Source organism: Tetrao urogallus, assembly GCF_951394365.1.
Source record: "Tetrao urogallus genome assembly, chromosome: 2".
NCBI classification, from domain to species: Eukaryota; Metazoa; Chordata; class Aves; order Galliformes; family Phasianidae; genus Tetrao; species Tetrao urogallus.
Window position 1 is genome coordinate 15,445,690 of NC_136814.1, and position 16,055 is coordinate 15,461,744.

Below are 16,055 nucleotides of genomic sequence, written 5' to 3' on the forward strand. Positions count from 1 at the left end.
CCAAGAAGCACAGAATAATAAAAATAATTAAAATAAGCACTTTAAAGTATTGTGGCTGAGAAATGCAGGTTATGAGTTATAGACTTCTGATGCTGATAACCCTCTTCATACTCTTCATTAATCCCTCTTTCTCTAACAATTGAAAGTCAGAACATGGACTGTGGTTACAGATCTTACTGACAAAATGACCCCTGTAAAACAGGTAGGGAAGAGAAAAGCTTCTCTGTCAGAGAAAACCTAGCAGAGTTCAGCTAGAAAGGAGAGTCACAGGGAGGCACAAGCTGGAAATGAGGAAGGACATAAAAGAACTAGAAAGAGGATGAGCCCCTAGTATTACCTCCAGTTTGTTAGGTACTGGTTTATTCTGCGTGGATGGAGGAAGCTGTAATACTTGTCTGTATTTCAGAAATGATTGTGTGTATTAGTAATTTGGAGATTGAAAAGCAAATCTTGGTTCTGGTTAACTTCTTTCTTTTCTTGTCCTCTTTAAAATAAGAAGGGAAAAAAGCCATTTATAGTAGTCAGCAGCACTACTCTTATACATTCACTGAAAGGTTTTAACTCCTTCCTCTATTTCTCCTGTTCTTCCCTATCTTTTCAGCATCATGCTGTCTTAATGTAGGAAATGTGTAATACCCAGGAGGCATCTCTTTCAGCTGTCCTCTTTCCTCAGCCCATATTTTTAAAACAAAAATCTGTTTGTCATCTTCCAAGTAGCCTCCCTCAGCATGGTACAAGTATTGTCCCCCTCTGCCACAGCCTTCTATTTATTCTCTCTCCTTTTCACAGTAGAGACATGACTCACAGCACTTCCTCTGGATTCCTGGAGTAAATTCTTTCACTCCAGGAGTCTCTCCTCTGCTGGGGAAAGGAGAAGCGCATTGATTAAATCCCATCAGCTTCTTTTTTTTTTTCCTTTTTTTTAGTAAGAGCTCATTAATATGCAATTTTTGACACACATGCAGTGTGAGAGGGCTACTGTTCAGTCTTACCTTGTCTAAGTCTTCCCTGTTCACAGTAGTATACTTTGTAAGTATTTAACAAAAGCACCCTTACTTCTTTCAGATCCATCAGGTGGTTTATGCTGAGGTCTTTGTTTTCCCATACTTCATTCTCTGTATCAGCCCTTGATTCACCACCTTCCCTGATTCCTGTTTCTTCATCAAAAATTGCTCATTTTGATTTGTAATTCCTTCTTGACTCATCTCTGACCTTCCATTGTGCCAAAGACACCCAGCTCTTCTTGGTAGCCCTCACCCTGTGGTCAGTCATCTTTGTGTTTTCCCTTGAAGATTTTTCCCCAGAAGAGCACACGAGACCTCTGTATGGTCCTTGTTGAAATCGCTTTGTAAAAAAACACCACAAGTGTCTTTTTCTGGGCATCAGACATTGTGACTGTGCAACAAGCTGCCAGCCTCTGCAGTAGTCAGAGCTGAATAGGGAGGGAAAGGGAGCAGCAGGTGCAGGCCAAATGAGAAGCATGGACCATAACACTGTGGAACAGAAAGACAGAAGTGTCTTTGGTTTTTCCAGCTGAGATGATGCCAAGGCTGTCGGGGCACAGGGAGCTTCCAGGGCTTGTTTGAAAGGTATTTCTGCATGGCTGCATAGCTGCATTGATGCTATTTAGATTGTGAGTCACTGAACATTATACTGCCCTTTGTCAATGCATATGTGACATGTTTCCTTCCTGCTCCTCCAAATTATTTTGAGGTCACCTACGCCTTGTAACATTTTCAGTGAGATTTTCCTGCTGTCTTCAAAGAGCTCATATAGCCACTGCAGAGACCTCAATGGCCACCTTAGAGAGCACAGTGCAACTGAAGGGGTATAGAAGCCCAGCAATGACATTAAGTCAGACAGTAGATTTAAGTTGGTTTTGTTTTTTGTTTTTTTCACAATCCAGTAGGAATTCCTAATAGGGAAGGAGTATTTTGGTGTTGTGGAGGAAAACTGGTTGGAATCTTGTTAGCTATAAGGAAGAGAGTTGATGAAATTGGTGGCTATCATACAGAATTACTTTAGGAGGAGTGTCTCTGCTACTGTAGGTTCTAAATAAATGTTTTTGCCTAATCCCATCTTTCTAAAGTACACTAAGAAAGGAGTGAGAGCTATAGGGTTTTTTTTCTCAGCTCATATGCTCTCTAACTTTAACCACAAACATGATTTATTTTTAATGGCTTCGTGTTCTGTCTTTAGATCACGAATGGATTTGCCTGGCTCTCCATCACGGCTTGTGTGCTCCTCCCAGCCAGCCCAGATGCTGTCCATTGACACTGGCCAGGCTGACCGGCAGGCAAGCGGTCGGATGGATGTGTCTGCTTCAGTGGAACATGAAGCCCTCAGCAATGCTTTCCGCTCAGTGCCGCTTGCGGAGGAGGAGGACTTTGATAGCAAGGAGTGGGTTATCATTGATAAGGAGACAGAGCTGAAGGACTTTCATCCAGGTGCTGAGCCAAGCACCTCTGGTACCACAGATGAGGAGCCTGAGGAGCTAAGACCTATTGAAGACGGTGAGGAGAGAAGGCGCTTGGGCGCAGACGCTGCAGTCAGGCCGAAGACTCACGATGGGCGAAGTCGGGGTATGCAGCCTGTGACTGAGGAGGACAGTTCCCACAGACACGAAGGACCTTCTCAAACAGTATCTGACAGTAAACATGAACAGCAGACAGGAAGTCCAGCCCACTCCCCCCTACACTCAGCACCAGCTATCCGACAAAGGAGACGAGAATCTGAACCTACTGGTCCTCAGAGACAGGTAAGATCCTTACTCTGGTCTGTATCTCATTGCCTAGCATAGCGAAATCATCGTCTTGGAAAGCCTCAGCTTTGCTGGAGAAATCTGAGGTTCCAGACATGGATGCTGCTGTGAAACTTTCTGACAATACTTGCAAATGTTGTGAACGCCTTCGAGGTGCTCCCTGTAGCTGGTAGTGTTGTCCACTTCTAAGAGCACATTGTTGTTAAGATACTTTAGCAATTTTGGCACAGATACAAGAGGTGAGCACGTTTCCGGTTGTGGTTATCTTTAATAAGCCCTCTTATTATTATCCCTCAGTGATTTGTTAATAACTGCTTAGGTGTGTGGAGGTGTTACTAGCACGTCTCCTCACAGTTTCTCAACAGCAGCAGCAGCAATACGTTACAAGATAATGCTGCCTAATGTAATCATACATCATGGGTAGGCCTGCAGCAATGCATAGCATAAAGTAACTCCCTAAAATTAAACTTTCTTTGGAATACCTAATAAAATCTCAGAGTAACCAGTACATATACACCTCAATCTTACTTCAGTGATCAGCATTGTTGTCAGGCTTTTAACTCACAGAAATGTCATCAGCTACTGTGTTTTTTTCCTAACAATTGTAGAGGGCTTCATTCATTTGTGGCTTTTTTTTTTTTTCCCTATGGTCCTCTGAAGACATAAAGAAGTTCAGTTTTTAGTAAGAGGTAATATCTTTTATTAGATTACCTGGAGAAACATGATACACTGTTAGCTCAGATTACCTGTGTCATATCTAGTCTTCATTTCTCAGACATTCAGAGGAAGGCTGTAGAGTGTTAATAGCAAAAAAAAAAAAAAAAAAAAAAAAAAAGCAACCTATAAAATTGCTCTCCTGAGAGCTGGAGTTTGTATGCTAGTGAAGATCTATCATGCACATGCAGTCCATAAGTGAAGGGAACAGCAGGCGAGTCTCAGACCATGTTGCAGAAATACGCTCTCATGGTAAGTGCCTTTGCAATCTTGTTCACCTCTGAAAGATGGTAGCTCCATTTTCCATTCCTTCTTGGCCTTGGTCTCTCAGAAAGTGTTCACAGGATTGGATCCTTCTGCACAAGCCCTGCCCAGATTCTGTTCTTCTCTGGATCCCAGAGAGTAATTAAAAAATAAAAAAAATAAAGGCGGAGGTGTTCACTGTAAAAAGCCAATATTTGGCATGGCCTAGATGTCTGGAATTGCATGGGCAGGACCAGCAAGTTGAAAGAGCTTCTGTGTGAATTTGTTCTGTACTCTTATTAAACTGATCAGTGCAAGATGCTCATAATGCAGTGAGTGTGGCACAAACCAGCTGGTAAGAACCAGCAGGGACGCTTCACTGGCATATTTTACATAGCTAAAAAAGGCTGGAGCAAGGATAGTAAGTGCTGTGTGAAATGACTGAGGGAGTTGGGTATGATGCAGCAGGAAGGCTGCTTAGCACAGCATAATGATGCTTTAAAAAAGGTCACCCTAGCAGGCAAAAAAAGAAAATTCACTTCCTTTCATTAAAGATAGATAATGTGGTTGTGGGTGGTCACATAATGTATCAGACACCCTTGGTTCTCCACCAGTCTGTGCCTTTCTTTGTTCTTCAGTTCTGAAATACTCCCTGGTTACTACTGAGCCTCATTTTCTTCAGCCTCAGCTCTCTCAATTTTTTTGTTCCAGTGAAGGATTCTCCAGCCCCTTCATCATTCATTGGACTATCTTTAATAGCTTCCAAGCTGAGAATTGGACCCAGTGCTCTAGGTGTGGCCCCACCAGCACTGAGAAGAGGGCAACGGCCATCACCCTCCACCTGAACGGAGCATTCCTAATGCAGCTTAGGAAGCAGTTAGCCTTTTCTGCAGCAAGAGCACACTGATGGCTCATGTTCAATTTGGTGTCCATCAGGATCCCCGGGTACTTCTGTACCAAACTGCTATCAACTGAGGATGCAGTCTGTCCAATCGTTTAATCACTAATGAAGTGTTCCTAATATCATCCCCTGGGCTGCATCACCAATGACTGGAAGTTCAGGCAGTTTTCAGTCCAGCTCAGTACCCATTTATCTCACCTATATTTCATCATTTTGTCTCTGAGGATGTTTTGGAGACAATGTGAAAAATCTTGCTGAAGTTGAGATAAGCAACCTTTCCCTTTTTTCCTCACCCAGTGAGCCAGTGATCTCATCACAGAAATCTATCAGGTTCATGAGGAAGGATTCAGCCTTCATATACCTGTGCTGATGGCTCCCAGTTCCCTTTCTCTTAATGTATGTGGAAATAGCTTCCAGCAAGATTTGCTCCACGGCCTTTCCAAGCTGACCAGAGTGCAGTTTCCCAAGTTGTCATCATCTACAGCTCAGATGTTTGTTCAACCGTTTGAATCTGTTGCAAGAAATACTGCAAGTGTGAGGGAAAGTGGTGTCCTTAAGAAACTGTGGTGTGTGAGGGAGCACAATATGAATGAATGGTGCTGTGGGCAAAATGAAGTATAGAAAAGGCTTTTAATAGCCTGGGAGAATTTCTGGCTGAGAAGGTATGGAAGAGATGTGTGGATGTGGCATTAGGGACATGGTGTGGTGGTGGGACTCACTAGGTCAGATTAATGATCAGACTTGATATTGAAAATGTTTTCCAACCTAGATGATTCTGTAATTCTCTATTCTCATATATTAGCTATCTTCTATTTTCAAATGATGAGACAGCTACAACAGAGCATAGTCTCAAGGGAAGTGCTGATACAGAAGCAGAACAGCATTGTCATGAAACCGTAGCTAGTTCAAGGCCTTCTGTCTGCGTGCCACTTATTGAAGCGCTGAGCATACAACAAGCTACTTAACAGAGCATTTAGGCTTGTTAATATATGAATTGTAATAACTATGTAACAGACCTTATGTCTGCAGGCTAACATGCAGATGAAGCTGTAGAAATAGCTAAGAATGCATAGAAAGATCTTGAACTCGCACTTCTGTTTACACGTGAATTCTGGTGCAAGATCTCTGTTATTTTTTAGAAGTGTTTTTGTCCACACTTAGCAATATCATTTAAAAATTTGTCAAGTTCTTCAATATGCTGACTAAATTCACTGATACTTGATAAAGATGGCAAGTTACCTCTGCCTTCTGCATTGGGAAGAAATATGAACATTCATGCATTTAAAAGTTTTATCCATTGCTTCCGTCTATAGGTCTGCACACACGAGTATTTCTTTACTCTGAATCTCCTTTGCTGCTTGACCAACTGGTGTTATAGAAAACGTTTGAGACTCTTTACCTAAAACATTCCTACCTAAGTGATGTTCTATTGGAGAAGTACAAAAGTGTGAAGCAACACTGGGAGATTGCATTAACTTTTCCTTACCTATTCTTGCATATATTCTGCGGAGCTCACAGGGTACTTTGCTTACACTGTGTCTTGCAGTCCCATCTTCTGGAGCCAGGAGTTTATCCTTTAGTTAAGATCTCAATATAAGATCCACTGATATATTTCCTCACAAGCTTAGCCACGTTGTTAGAATTATTCTTTATAAAATCCTGCTTGGACAGGATTTTATAAATGTTAGGTCTCTTTTTTCTTGCAGCCAACCTCTCACAGCCAGGAGAATACCACGTATGGACTTTCTTAAAGTTGCCTGTGTCTTGACCCTAAGAAATCAGCGGTTGTGAAACTTAGAAACTCTTTCAATCGTATCCCACCTTTGGCATCTTTGCTGAGAGATCTCACAAGTGTGCTCAACATGAAGACTTATGTTGGTACAACATGAGTAAGACAGGAGGCAGTTAGAACACATTGGCCTGGCTTCACCTGGGAGTTGTCTGTTGTCACTGACTTTATTCTGTAAAAATCTGCGTTGAAACCCTCACTGAGCCAAGAAAATTCTCTGTTCTGGTGTTGAGTCCAGTGCCCTCATGCTCTTGAACCTCATCATCGCCTTGTTTGAGGGATGCAGTAGTTGTGATATTGCCTGGTATCCATGGAAGACCCTGTCCTTGCTGGTGACCCCTGTGTGCTGCTGCTTTCCTTCATTGATCTGAGGTCGTGGCAGTTATTTTTCAGAAAGAGGCAGAGACATAGGAGAGGGCTGTCTCACAAAACAGGGATCATGTGTTGGTCATGAATCATGTGTTGTAGTGTCCTAGGTTGCCCCTGGATCTGTTACCTGAAGTTTCATTTGATTTGCACTGGGGACTGAAAGCTGAGCAGGACATTTTCTGGATTGCATTTTGAGCTCTTTGACCACAGACCCTTGGAGCAGTGATGAGGGAAATCCTTAGCACTCCCAGAGTACAGGAGGCAGCAGAAGGAGATGACAGAAACTACTACCTCGCTGGCTCTTAGACAAAGAGCTGGGGTGAAAGAGCCAAGCAATGAGCTGAAGGAGAACAGCAGGTAGTCGGATTCACAGCTCTGAGCAGAGGAGGTAGGGCAAGGGAAGAAAGCAGCAAGGAAGTGAGGTATGAATAGGTGCTGTGTGTCTTGCTTTCCTTTTCATTCTACAGCAACATCTGTGGGACTGTTTCTCAGTAGTGAGCAACGGGCATTTGCAGAAAATTGGTAATTACGTTTAATGTCTTATTCTTAAGTCTGTTGAGCTCTGTCAACACCATGCTTCTCCGGGACTAAGAGATGTCACACTGCTCCTGTCCAAACAGAACAGGATAGGGCTGATGGAGGGTGGTCCAGCCTGACTGCCAAGGGCAAAGAAATGAAGAGGGGCAGCACCTTCATCTTTCACTGTGTAATTCAAGCATTAGGACATCCATTAATGTAAGTGGCATGTTTGTAATCTCAGCTTCTGCCAGGAGGCAGCAATGTCTGATTTTACTTGGTGGCGAGGGGTTGAAATTTACCCCTTTGTGGCCTGGGCGAGGTCCTTGGTTCTGTGCTGTAAAGGAAGTCCATCGAGATAGTTGGATAGTTGGATCCTTTTTTTAGCTGAGAAGGCTTCACCGTGTTGGTATGATACATAGAGTGAAAATCATACTATATGCTTAGCATGGAGCAGGTAATAATTATAAGAATTCTGTGTACGTATTTGTGCAGCCTACAAACAGTATACCCAGGACTGAATTTGTATGCCATCTACACAAAGAAGAGATGATTGTCCTTTTCCGAAATTAGAGTTGCTGTCTAGAATTTGTCTCAGATACTGAGTGACAGCATTATACATTATTATTATCTGAGAGTCTGATCTGCGCAGTGATGTACAGTACATTTAGGACTGTGAATAATTGCTTTTCACATTTAATGCCCACCACAAGCTGAGTAGTTTTCATATTCTTATGAAGATAAGGTATCAGCCTCAAAACGCTGCAAAGATATTGAAGGTGATAGAAAAGATATGAGACTGGATGAGGTTCAGTTCTTCTCCTCGTATAATTTGCAAGGGCAACATCTCTAGTCAGCTAAGGAGAATAGTGTTGGCTTATGAAAATAAAACATTGCCTTTTCACATTTCCTGGTTGTACTTTGAAACCTACAGAGATTTCTTGAAAATAAATGAAGTATGAGGAAGGGAATGAATTTGAAAGGAAACGTGTAATTCCAGGAAAAATGGTCTGTTTTGGAAACGCAGGTTTGGAGACCGCCGTGAAAACACTGGTTTTGCTGCACAGGTAGAGAGGAGAGAAAGAGCTTAGCTTTTTCAGGGTGAAGAGTCTGAAATCAGTCCCGTACTGCCTCTGTCTCCCATTCAATGCTTAGAGGGAAGGTAGGGACTGCGATCTCATCGTGACGCACACACACTGCCCTCTGTGAGTACACTTTCCTTCCTTCCCTGGCCATCCCTGGATCACAGATGCAGAAAAGGGACCTAAGAGTACATCTTCTCTTCCTCTCCTGTGGCTCCATGTTTTCAGTTTCTTACTGAATGATAATTACACACTGCCTTGCCTTTCCAGCTGCTGCCTCTGCTTACCAAAACTGGAAGCACTAATGCTCCCCCTGCAGGTACTGAGTAGAAGGCAGGAATGTCAGCGTGAGGAAAGGGAACTCTACTAACAGCCTTCAGAGCGGCCTTTGCAAATCCCTGGAGTGAGTTTTAATAAGATGCACTGAAGGAGTCCTTGGGAAACTCTCACTATTAAATACCTATAATTATTTGAGCACTGAGTGTTTCACCTTTTCTTTCATACGCGTGGTTTCCAAGCGTGTTCAGAGTTTGCCTGTTGTCTATATGCAGGATGTATGACTAGTCTAATGACGTATCAAATAAGTGATGCCAGAGTGGTGAGGCGTGTGGCCTGAAGAGACGTTTCCAGTAGCCAGAGGAGGGGACATATGCAGCAAGCCTGACACTGCTGGTGTCGCTCGCGGTCGCATGTGGCTGGGGAGAGCATGCCAGGCCCCCATAATTGCAGACTCCCATGGTGCCCATGGGATCCCTAAGAATTTGTAGGCACAGAGCAGTAAGTTAGCCCAATTTAGAGCAAAAGCATTTTTCGTCCGCCAGCGAAGATATCTGCAGCATGCGCATCACAAACCAGGGGCGAGTCAAGTCTTTGCCTGACACCTTTTCCTCCACTCTTCTTGGTCTTTTTCAGTTGGAGGAGGACAGGCCTTCTCAGCACTCCCTCCCGAGGTACAGCCCCCTGAGAAGACTGGCGTCCTCCGTTTTCTCCTCCTCAACCCTGGAGACAGAACACTACCCTCACGTTGGTGGCACTTTCATACAGCGCAGCCGTTCAGCGGAGAGCAGCCCCGTGCGCATGCCCCACCGCAGGCACATGCCCCCCACGGCAGGAAACCACAGACTCATGCCTTCCGTCCTCCGCATTTCCAGGTCCCAGCTCCAGCAGGTGTGGGCCCGCTTCACACACAAAACATAGCCCGTTCAGGGAAGCAGCAGCCTCCATAATGCAATAATAGATCCCACCTGCCCACAATGTGTCACCACTTAATGCAATATTGAATCCCAGACAACACTGGCCTAAGGTACTGTAACTTCCAAAGCCCCCGCAACCAGACCCCACAGAGACTGAAAACATCCGCCTTTCTAAACCTCCCAGCAACCTGGGCAAGGGGCTGCAGCACGGCTGAAGATGAGAACGCACATGGTGAACGTGTGATGTGTTAAAGAAGTGGATGCCAGGGCTCATCTCAGAGACTCGCTTGTGCGTCCTGCAGCGGGGTAGGAAGTGCAGGGCTGCCTCACTGAACACACGCAATCAAGCCACAAACATTGTCCGATTATGACGGGAGCGAAGAGATCGTGGAGGTATCAGCAAGCGTTGCCTTCCTCATCTGTTCGAGCATCTTTGTTGGTATCTTACACCGGGCCTCATCTGTAGGCAGTTTTACTCCATCTAGGCGTAGGTAGACTCCCACTGGAAGCTCACCTGAGGCAGGACCTCGGGATTTGTCCCTCTTGTGGAGTTAGGATCATGTATCTCTTCGTTGCTTTGCCTTTGGAAATCCCCAGGCTTTTCTTGTGATTTTGTTTCCATACAGAGACTGCATTTTTCTGTCTCTCTGGCTTTGCCTCTGTTATGTGTTAGCAGATTTGTGTGTCTGCTCTCCACTCCTAAGCTGCTCCAAATCCACCTGCCTTCCCCCAGAGGCACTGACTGTCAAGAGCTGGATGGCAGGGCTATTCTTACTGATCCAGCTGTATATTATGCTATTTCTAAATTTCAGAAACTTTAGGCACCTGCAGCTTTTCAGTGGCAGAGCAGCCTTGCTCCTTGGCCATGCTTGGAAATGCCTATGGTAATAGATCTCACTTTAGAAACCAACTGGCCCTCAGCATTGGTACACAGAGCCCATGCAGCCCTTGCCTAAACTTGAATCTCAAAGGCAAAGGAAGATCAGAATTGTTCTAAGTCTTTATTTCCCAAGTTTTTTGTGGGGATATTGTGTCCTTCTCAGTATAGTTGCAGTGTGAAACACCAGGCTGTATGAAGACCTTCTGTAATGAAGTTACTTCTGTAATGTTGTAACTGTATGCCACTGAGCCGAGCATTTGGTCTGGTATCCTGGGAGAAGAGGCAGTATGGATGTGAATATTAAGGAGGGGGATTGTTGGTGATGCTCAGGACTTTAGGAAAAACGTGAGTCCAAAAGAAAATGCTCTGCACAAAATACGTAAGCCCAGGATGCAGACAAGAAAACACTGGGAAATTTCGACTGTGAAAATGGTGTGAGATAGATATGGCTCTTGAAAGAAAGCTGATGATTTGTGACACGAACGTATACCCATGTAGGTAGGCTGTTTCCAGTTGAGTTACAGTGAACACTTCCTTCCATATACCATTTTCCATGCATATATCTGCCCTGCCTGAGGTTCCTTTAACAGCAGATTCATCCCTCTATAAACCAGTTTGACAGTGTAACCTCAGACAGGGTGGAATGGTACTTTCTGAGCTCTTAGGACCTGGCCCCACGGCTCAGCATGGCTCAGGACCTGCTTAAGGCAAGCTGGGCATTCAGTGCCTCCTGCCTGCCGGTACAGCATCCCCATGCTGGGGGATGGAGATGGAGGAGGCAGCGCTCCCTGCTTGTTGGCATAACCAATCTCTTCCCACAGTCATTTGTGAGTCAGTGGCAACAATTTATTTTGGTTTGCACCATGAATGTGAGTGAGCAGGAAGCTTTACTGCCCCGCCAGATTTGTTATCTGCAATTTGCCAATCAGTTTTATTATTTAAAAACAAAAACAAAAACAAGGCACTAGCTGTTCCCAGAAATGCTTAGACTGGATTATGCTGTAGCCTAATCCTATTTGGCTGTTCTTTTCTTGCGAAGCACAGAAACCACAGAGAGCAAGGCTTCGCTTTTCTCAAAGTGACATGAGAAGTGATGATTTCCTGAAGCAGACTCTGCTCTGATTTTATTTTTTCCATGTTCAGTAAAGATGACTTTACCAGAGCAGCAGGTTTCAGAGAAAACAGAACTTACGAAAGAGCAGCTCTGTAGCTCTTAATAATTTTTAGTTTATAGTTTCCAAAAAGCTGGTGTTCACTCTTAGGGTCCAATTATAGGAACAAAACTAGAAACTGAACACATTTTACTTTTACCAGTGAAAAGGGAGAGCAAACAGAATAGCTGGGATTTCATGAACTCGGACCTACCAGTTTCGGTCAAAATAGTGGCTAGCCATTTAATGGCTCTGTACCTAAAATTTAGCAGGCAGTAATCTATCTAATGTTACTCATCATGGCTACAGAACTGTTAAGCTCCGAAATCTGATTGAAAAAAATAGCTTATTTATACAGACTTCAATAAAACTTTTCTACTTAAAATTATGAATAAATTTTAAGCCAATTAACCAAAAGAAATATGTTTCTATATTGGTATCTCTTACAAGCAAGGATGTTTCTCATTAGCACTTCTGGGGTTCTGACCTTAGCTCAGCACCTCCGTGCCTTCAAGTGGCTAGCAAGAGGAAAAAGCAAAATCACTGGACGGAAGGTTTGCAGTGGCAGGAAAATGGATGGCTTGGTAAAACAATACTGGCAGGCCAGCTCTGCAGTAGGATCAGGACTGCCTCATAATTTGATTGCGTTCAGACTCATTGAATGCAGCCAGGGTTGTGCTTCAGAGTGTGAAGAATATAGGTCACGTGCACAGAGCAGGGGAAGCCGTGCCTTCAGAGGTGCTGTCTCCCCAAATGATGAGGGATTTGGCTGGAATAATTAGCTGCCTGTGAGTTCTCAGAATGCTGTTATGGGGGTGGCGGCAGTGAAGCACTTCTTTGTTGATTCAGCAGGAAAAGGCAGATGTGAGCAGAGATCAATGGCAGGCATGGAACCCAAGTCTTGTATGGAATAGTTTTAATAAGATTTTCAAAGAAGAAGGGAGAAGTAATACAAGAATTACTTGGTTCTGTAAAACCTGCCTGGTAGAATGAGTTTGAAGACATGCAGTCTGCCATTGAAGACCAAACTAAAACATGGCATGGTCACTGTCAGGAGTACCTGCCTGAACAGAGCAAGATGGGTTTTTAAGCTGCCAGGCAAAGGCGTGGACCTGATTGCTGGAAGATGAAGTAAGAATAATCAAAATAGAAGCAAGATGCTCATTTGAAAACAGAGTCCATTGGTGACAAATCATTGGTGCATATTATGAAAAGGCAAACTGAATTCCCCCTGTTTGAATTCTCTAAGGTGGGCTGTTTATGTCTAAACCAATCCTGTACAACCATCACTGGGGTAGAACTGTTGGATGAGTTGTTGTGGCCTGGGTGTTACGGGAAGCTTTATTTCATGCTCAGTGCTCCATATGGCATTAAAATTTAATTCTAAATAAATTAATTGGTGCTAATGAGTGAGATCCTGATGTTACAGTAGTATGAAAAGAATATTTAAAATAGTCCATTTGCTTATTTTTTTAACATCTTCATCTAATGCTGTAATAATTACTGTGGAATCCACATATTATCGAGGAACAGTTGGCAAATTAAAGAAATGTGAAAATAGCTCTCTTTTTATATTTATGGAACTGTAATAAATTAATACTGGAATACTAAAGAACGTTACAGTGCAATTCTAAAAACCCTCTTCAGATTACATTTCTATCGCATTTGTTTGTTGTATTACATTTATAATGGTTGCAATTATAAATGTAAATATATCCAAAAATCAGTTGCCATAGGAAAACAACACAAAACCAACAAGTGGGTAGTGCAATGGAAGTGGCAAGCAACCATTTTCCGTTAAGTCTTTGCTTCTGTGGTCAAGTTAAGGGAAGAGAGGTGCCAGTTCTCTAAGAGGGACCCTCCTACCCCCACTCCATCCCTTTCAGACCTTTCCCCCATCTGGTGCACAAACCCACATGCTGAGAAAGAAAGGTTTTGGGTTAGTTTTGGGTGTTTTTTTTTTTTAGCTAAGTTCATTGCTGTTCTGGCTCCCTGTATATTTGAGCAGCTTGTAGTAGTGGCAAGCCAAGGGCAGCAGAGATAAATGTGATTATGGGACTGCGGGCTGAAAAGTTTGTTACCATAGTTATTTTCCTTATCCTTTTGTTCATGCCTAAAAATAGGGCTTCCTTTCTGAAAGAAACGTTCTTGGTTTTGCTTCCACTTGTATGTAGTACTTGTTCTCCTCAGAATCCAAAATGAGGATTGAAGTGAGCATTTGCCATACAGGAGTTCACTGGCATCAGGACAGGTTGTTAGGATCTCCTGCTCTACGTCAGTGAGCAAATGCACATCAGTCTCGTGTACTTGCAAAAGCCATCTTTTTATATCTTGGTCCCTCAACTCCTTTCACTTTCTGTGCAGAATGGGACATGTTTCCAATTCACCGCTCTTCCCAGCCTGCTTCCCACAGGGAGGAGCTAATGAGATGTGGTCCTTGTGCAAATACTGTGAATGCTTGCGTTAAGCTCGGAGGAATTGGCAGTGAAGCTCCTGGGTGGTACCTGCAACAATCTCATTCCTTCCTTGGTTGGTCCCTGAGTTGTTGAGTCACTTCTCTGCGTTCCTCCTGGCACAGCAACTGTGCAGGTGAAGAGCTGCTGGAGAAAGCATGCTGTGTCCTGCAGCTCACAGCCAGGCAGAGCAGGCAGAAGGCTGGGGACTAATGTGTTTGGGAGATTTATCTTTGGTGGCATTTATGTGACAAGGGATTGATTGAATGCCAATGGCTGAGCTTAAAATGGTAAAAAAAAAAGCAAGCTTTCTGTAATGCTGCAGGATTGCTTCGCCAGCAGTTATGGCAGTCATTGGAGTGAAGAGCTGTGATTCCTGACTTGGAATCAATTTAGTTCTGCCACCACAAATTCACATCCAATGAAAAATGTTTCGGTGGAAGCATCTTGGTTGAAAATAAACCATACTGACAAAGGGGCAGTTTTGCTGCTGTGTCTGCATTTAGGAGTATCCTCTTCATATACCCACATTGACTTTGCCATTCCCATGCTTTCTTGCCAGTGCTGAGCATCTGCAAGGGACAAACTGGCCCAAAAGTTGTCTTTGTTGGGCTCTGTGTCCCTGCGGTCCCTGGGGCCTCCCAGCTAGGACTGCTCCTTTCCTTTCTGCATCACAGGTGTAGACTCCAAGGGAACATCTTTCCTTCAGTCCTTTTCCTTTTACTTGGTGTGCTGACTCCTTTTCTTGTCCATTGCTGCTGCTGGCCTGCCAACAAATTAGCTTCTGTTCAACGGTGAATCTGGATGCAGAAAAGTAGCATTCAGTGGTAGCCCTGAGCTGCCAGTGGATTTCATGCATAGTGACAGGCTATGAGAAACTCTTAGATTCAACTGCCTCTTTGTTTTCCATTGCTTATCCTATTTCTTCTTCACGTGGCAAAGCTGTTTTTACCTTCCAGTCTCAAGTGCATGTCACACTTGCTCACGTGCCCATCAGCTCCTTTCATTGCCATTCCTGGTATTTTATCCCTCATTCTTTCATTACATCTCTGGGTCTCTCCACTGTTTTCTACCTTTTCTACCCTTCACAAGAGCTGGAAAGCAGAATTTTTCTTGCCTGCTGTACCAGTTTCCTACTGATTTCATGCTGGACCATGCTTTAATACGTCAGTCAGCCTTTTGTATTCCCTCTCTGATTTCCTTGGATGAAGCAGGGAAAAATGGCACATTTTGGCAGTTGGAGCTGTTGCAGCTCTACCTGGAGGAACACCTGTCATGTTAGTAGAAGGCAGCCTGATTTCAGAGACAGTAATGATAGACACCTTTCATTTGCAGGATGGAATTTCATGAGTTTCAAATTTTGAAATTCTTAGGATTTAGCAAACACCCCCAAATCACCATGTACAGGAGTAGCAGCTAAATTCAGAAAGCTCTTTCCCCAAAGTCAGCTGCCATCTGTGATTGCAAATCATATAAACAGATGGTGAAGAACCAATTTTATTGTTGTTAGTCTCTAGGTTTTATTTAAAGATGTGCCAGGTGTGTGAGAAAATGTCTCAATTCCAATTGCAAATTCACTACAGTGCAAACTAAATTCACTAAATTGCAAACTCTTGCAACTGGATGTTTTCTGAGCTGGCAAAAAAGGCTGCTCCCATTCTCTGCCCTGAAACTGAAGCAGCAATCCAAATACAAGTAGAAGTAATTAGGATATTTCAAACAGCCAGGACAGGGAAAATGTAGGTGCTGACGTGGTTCATCAGTTCTAGACGTGAACTCGCTGGTGTTTCCCCTCATTGCCTGTCTCATCTGAAAGCACCACACAGTGGCAGATTTTTTCCGTGGGAATCAGTGTTGCTCAGTTTGGTACACATAGTGACATTTCTTCCCTTACCTGGACTGTGCCACTGGTGTTAGGCATCTAAGCATCTTGTTGCTGCAGACAAGTTCCAGGTTGATTCTGTGATCCTGTTTGGCATCTCACTCTCTCTGATAGCTTCTGT

General features: G+C 43.7%; 1 protein-coding gene across 1 annotated transcript in view; it reads left to right on the top strand.

Moving 5' to 3' along the window:
* TTBK1 (tau tubulin kinase 1) overlaps positions 1 to 16,055 on the top strand; it is a gene marked incomplete at both ends in the record, with an annotated part of 77,411 nt that overhangs the window by 49,987 nt on the left and 11,369 nt on the right. The window contains one exon of the mRNA XM_079532886.1: positions 2,200 to 2,758. Coding sequence (XP_079389012.1) covers positions 2,200 to 2,758 — 559 coding nt within the window. The remainder of the gene's footprint in view (positions 1 to 2,199; positions 2,759 to 16,055) is intronic.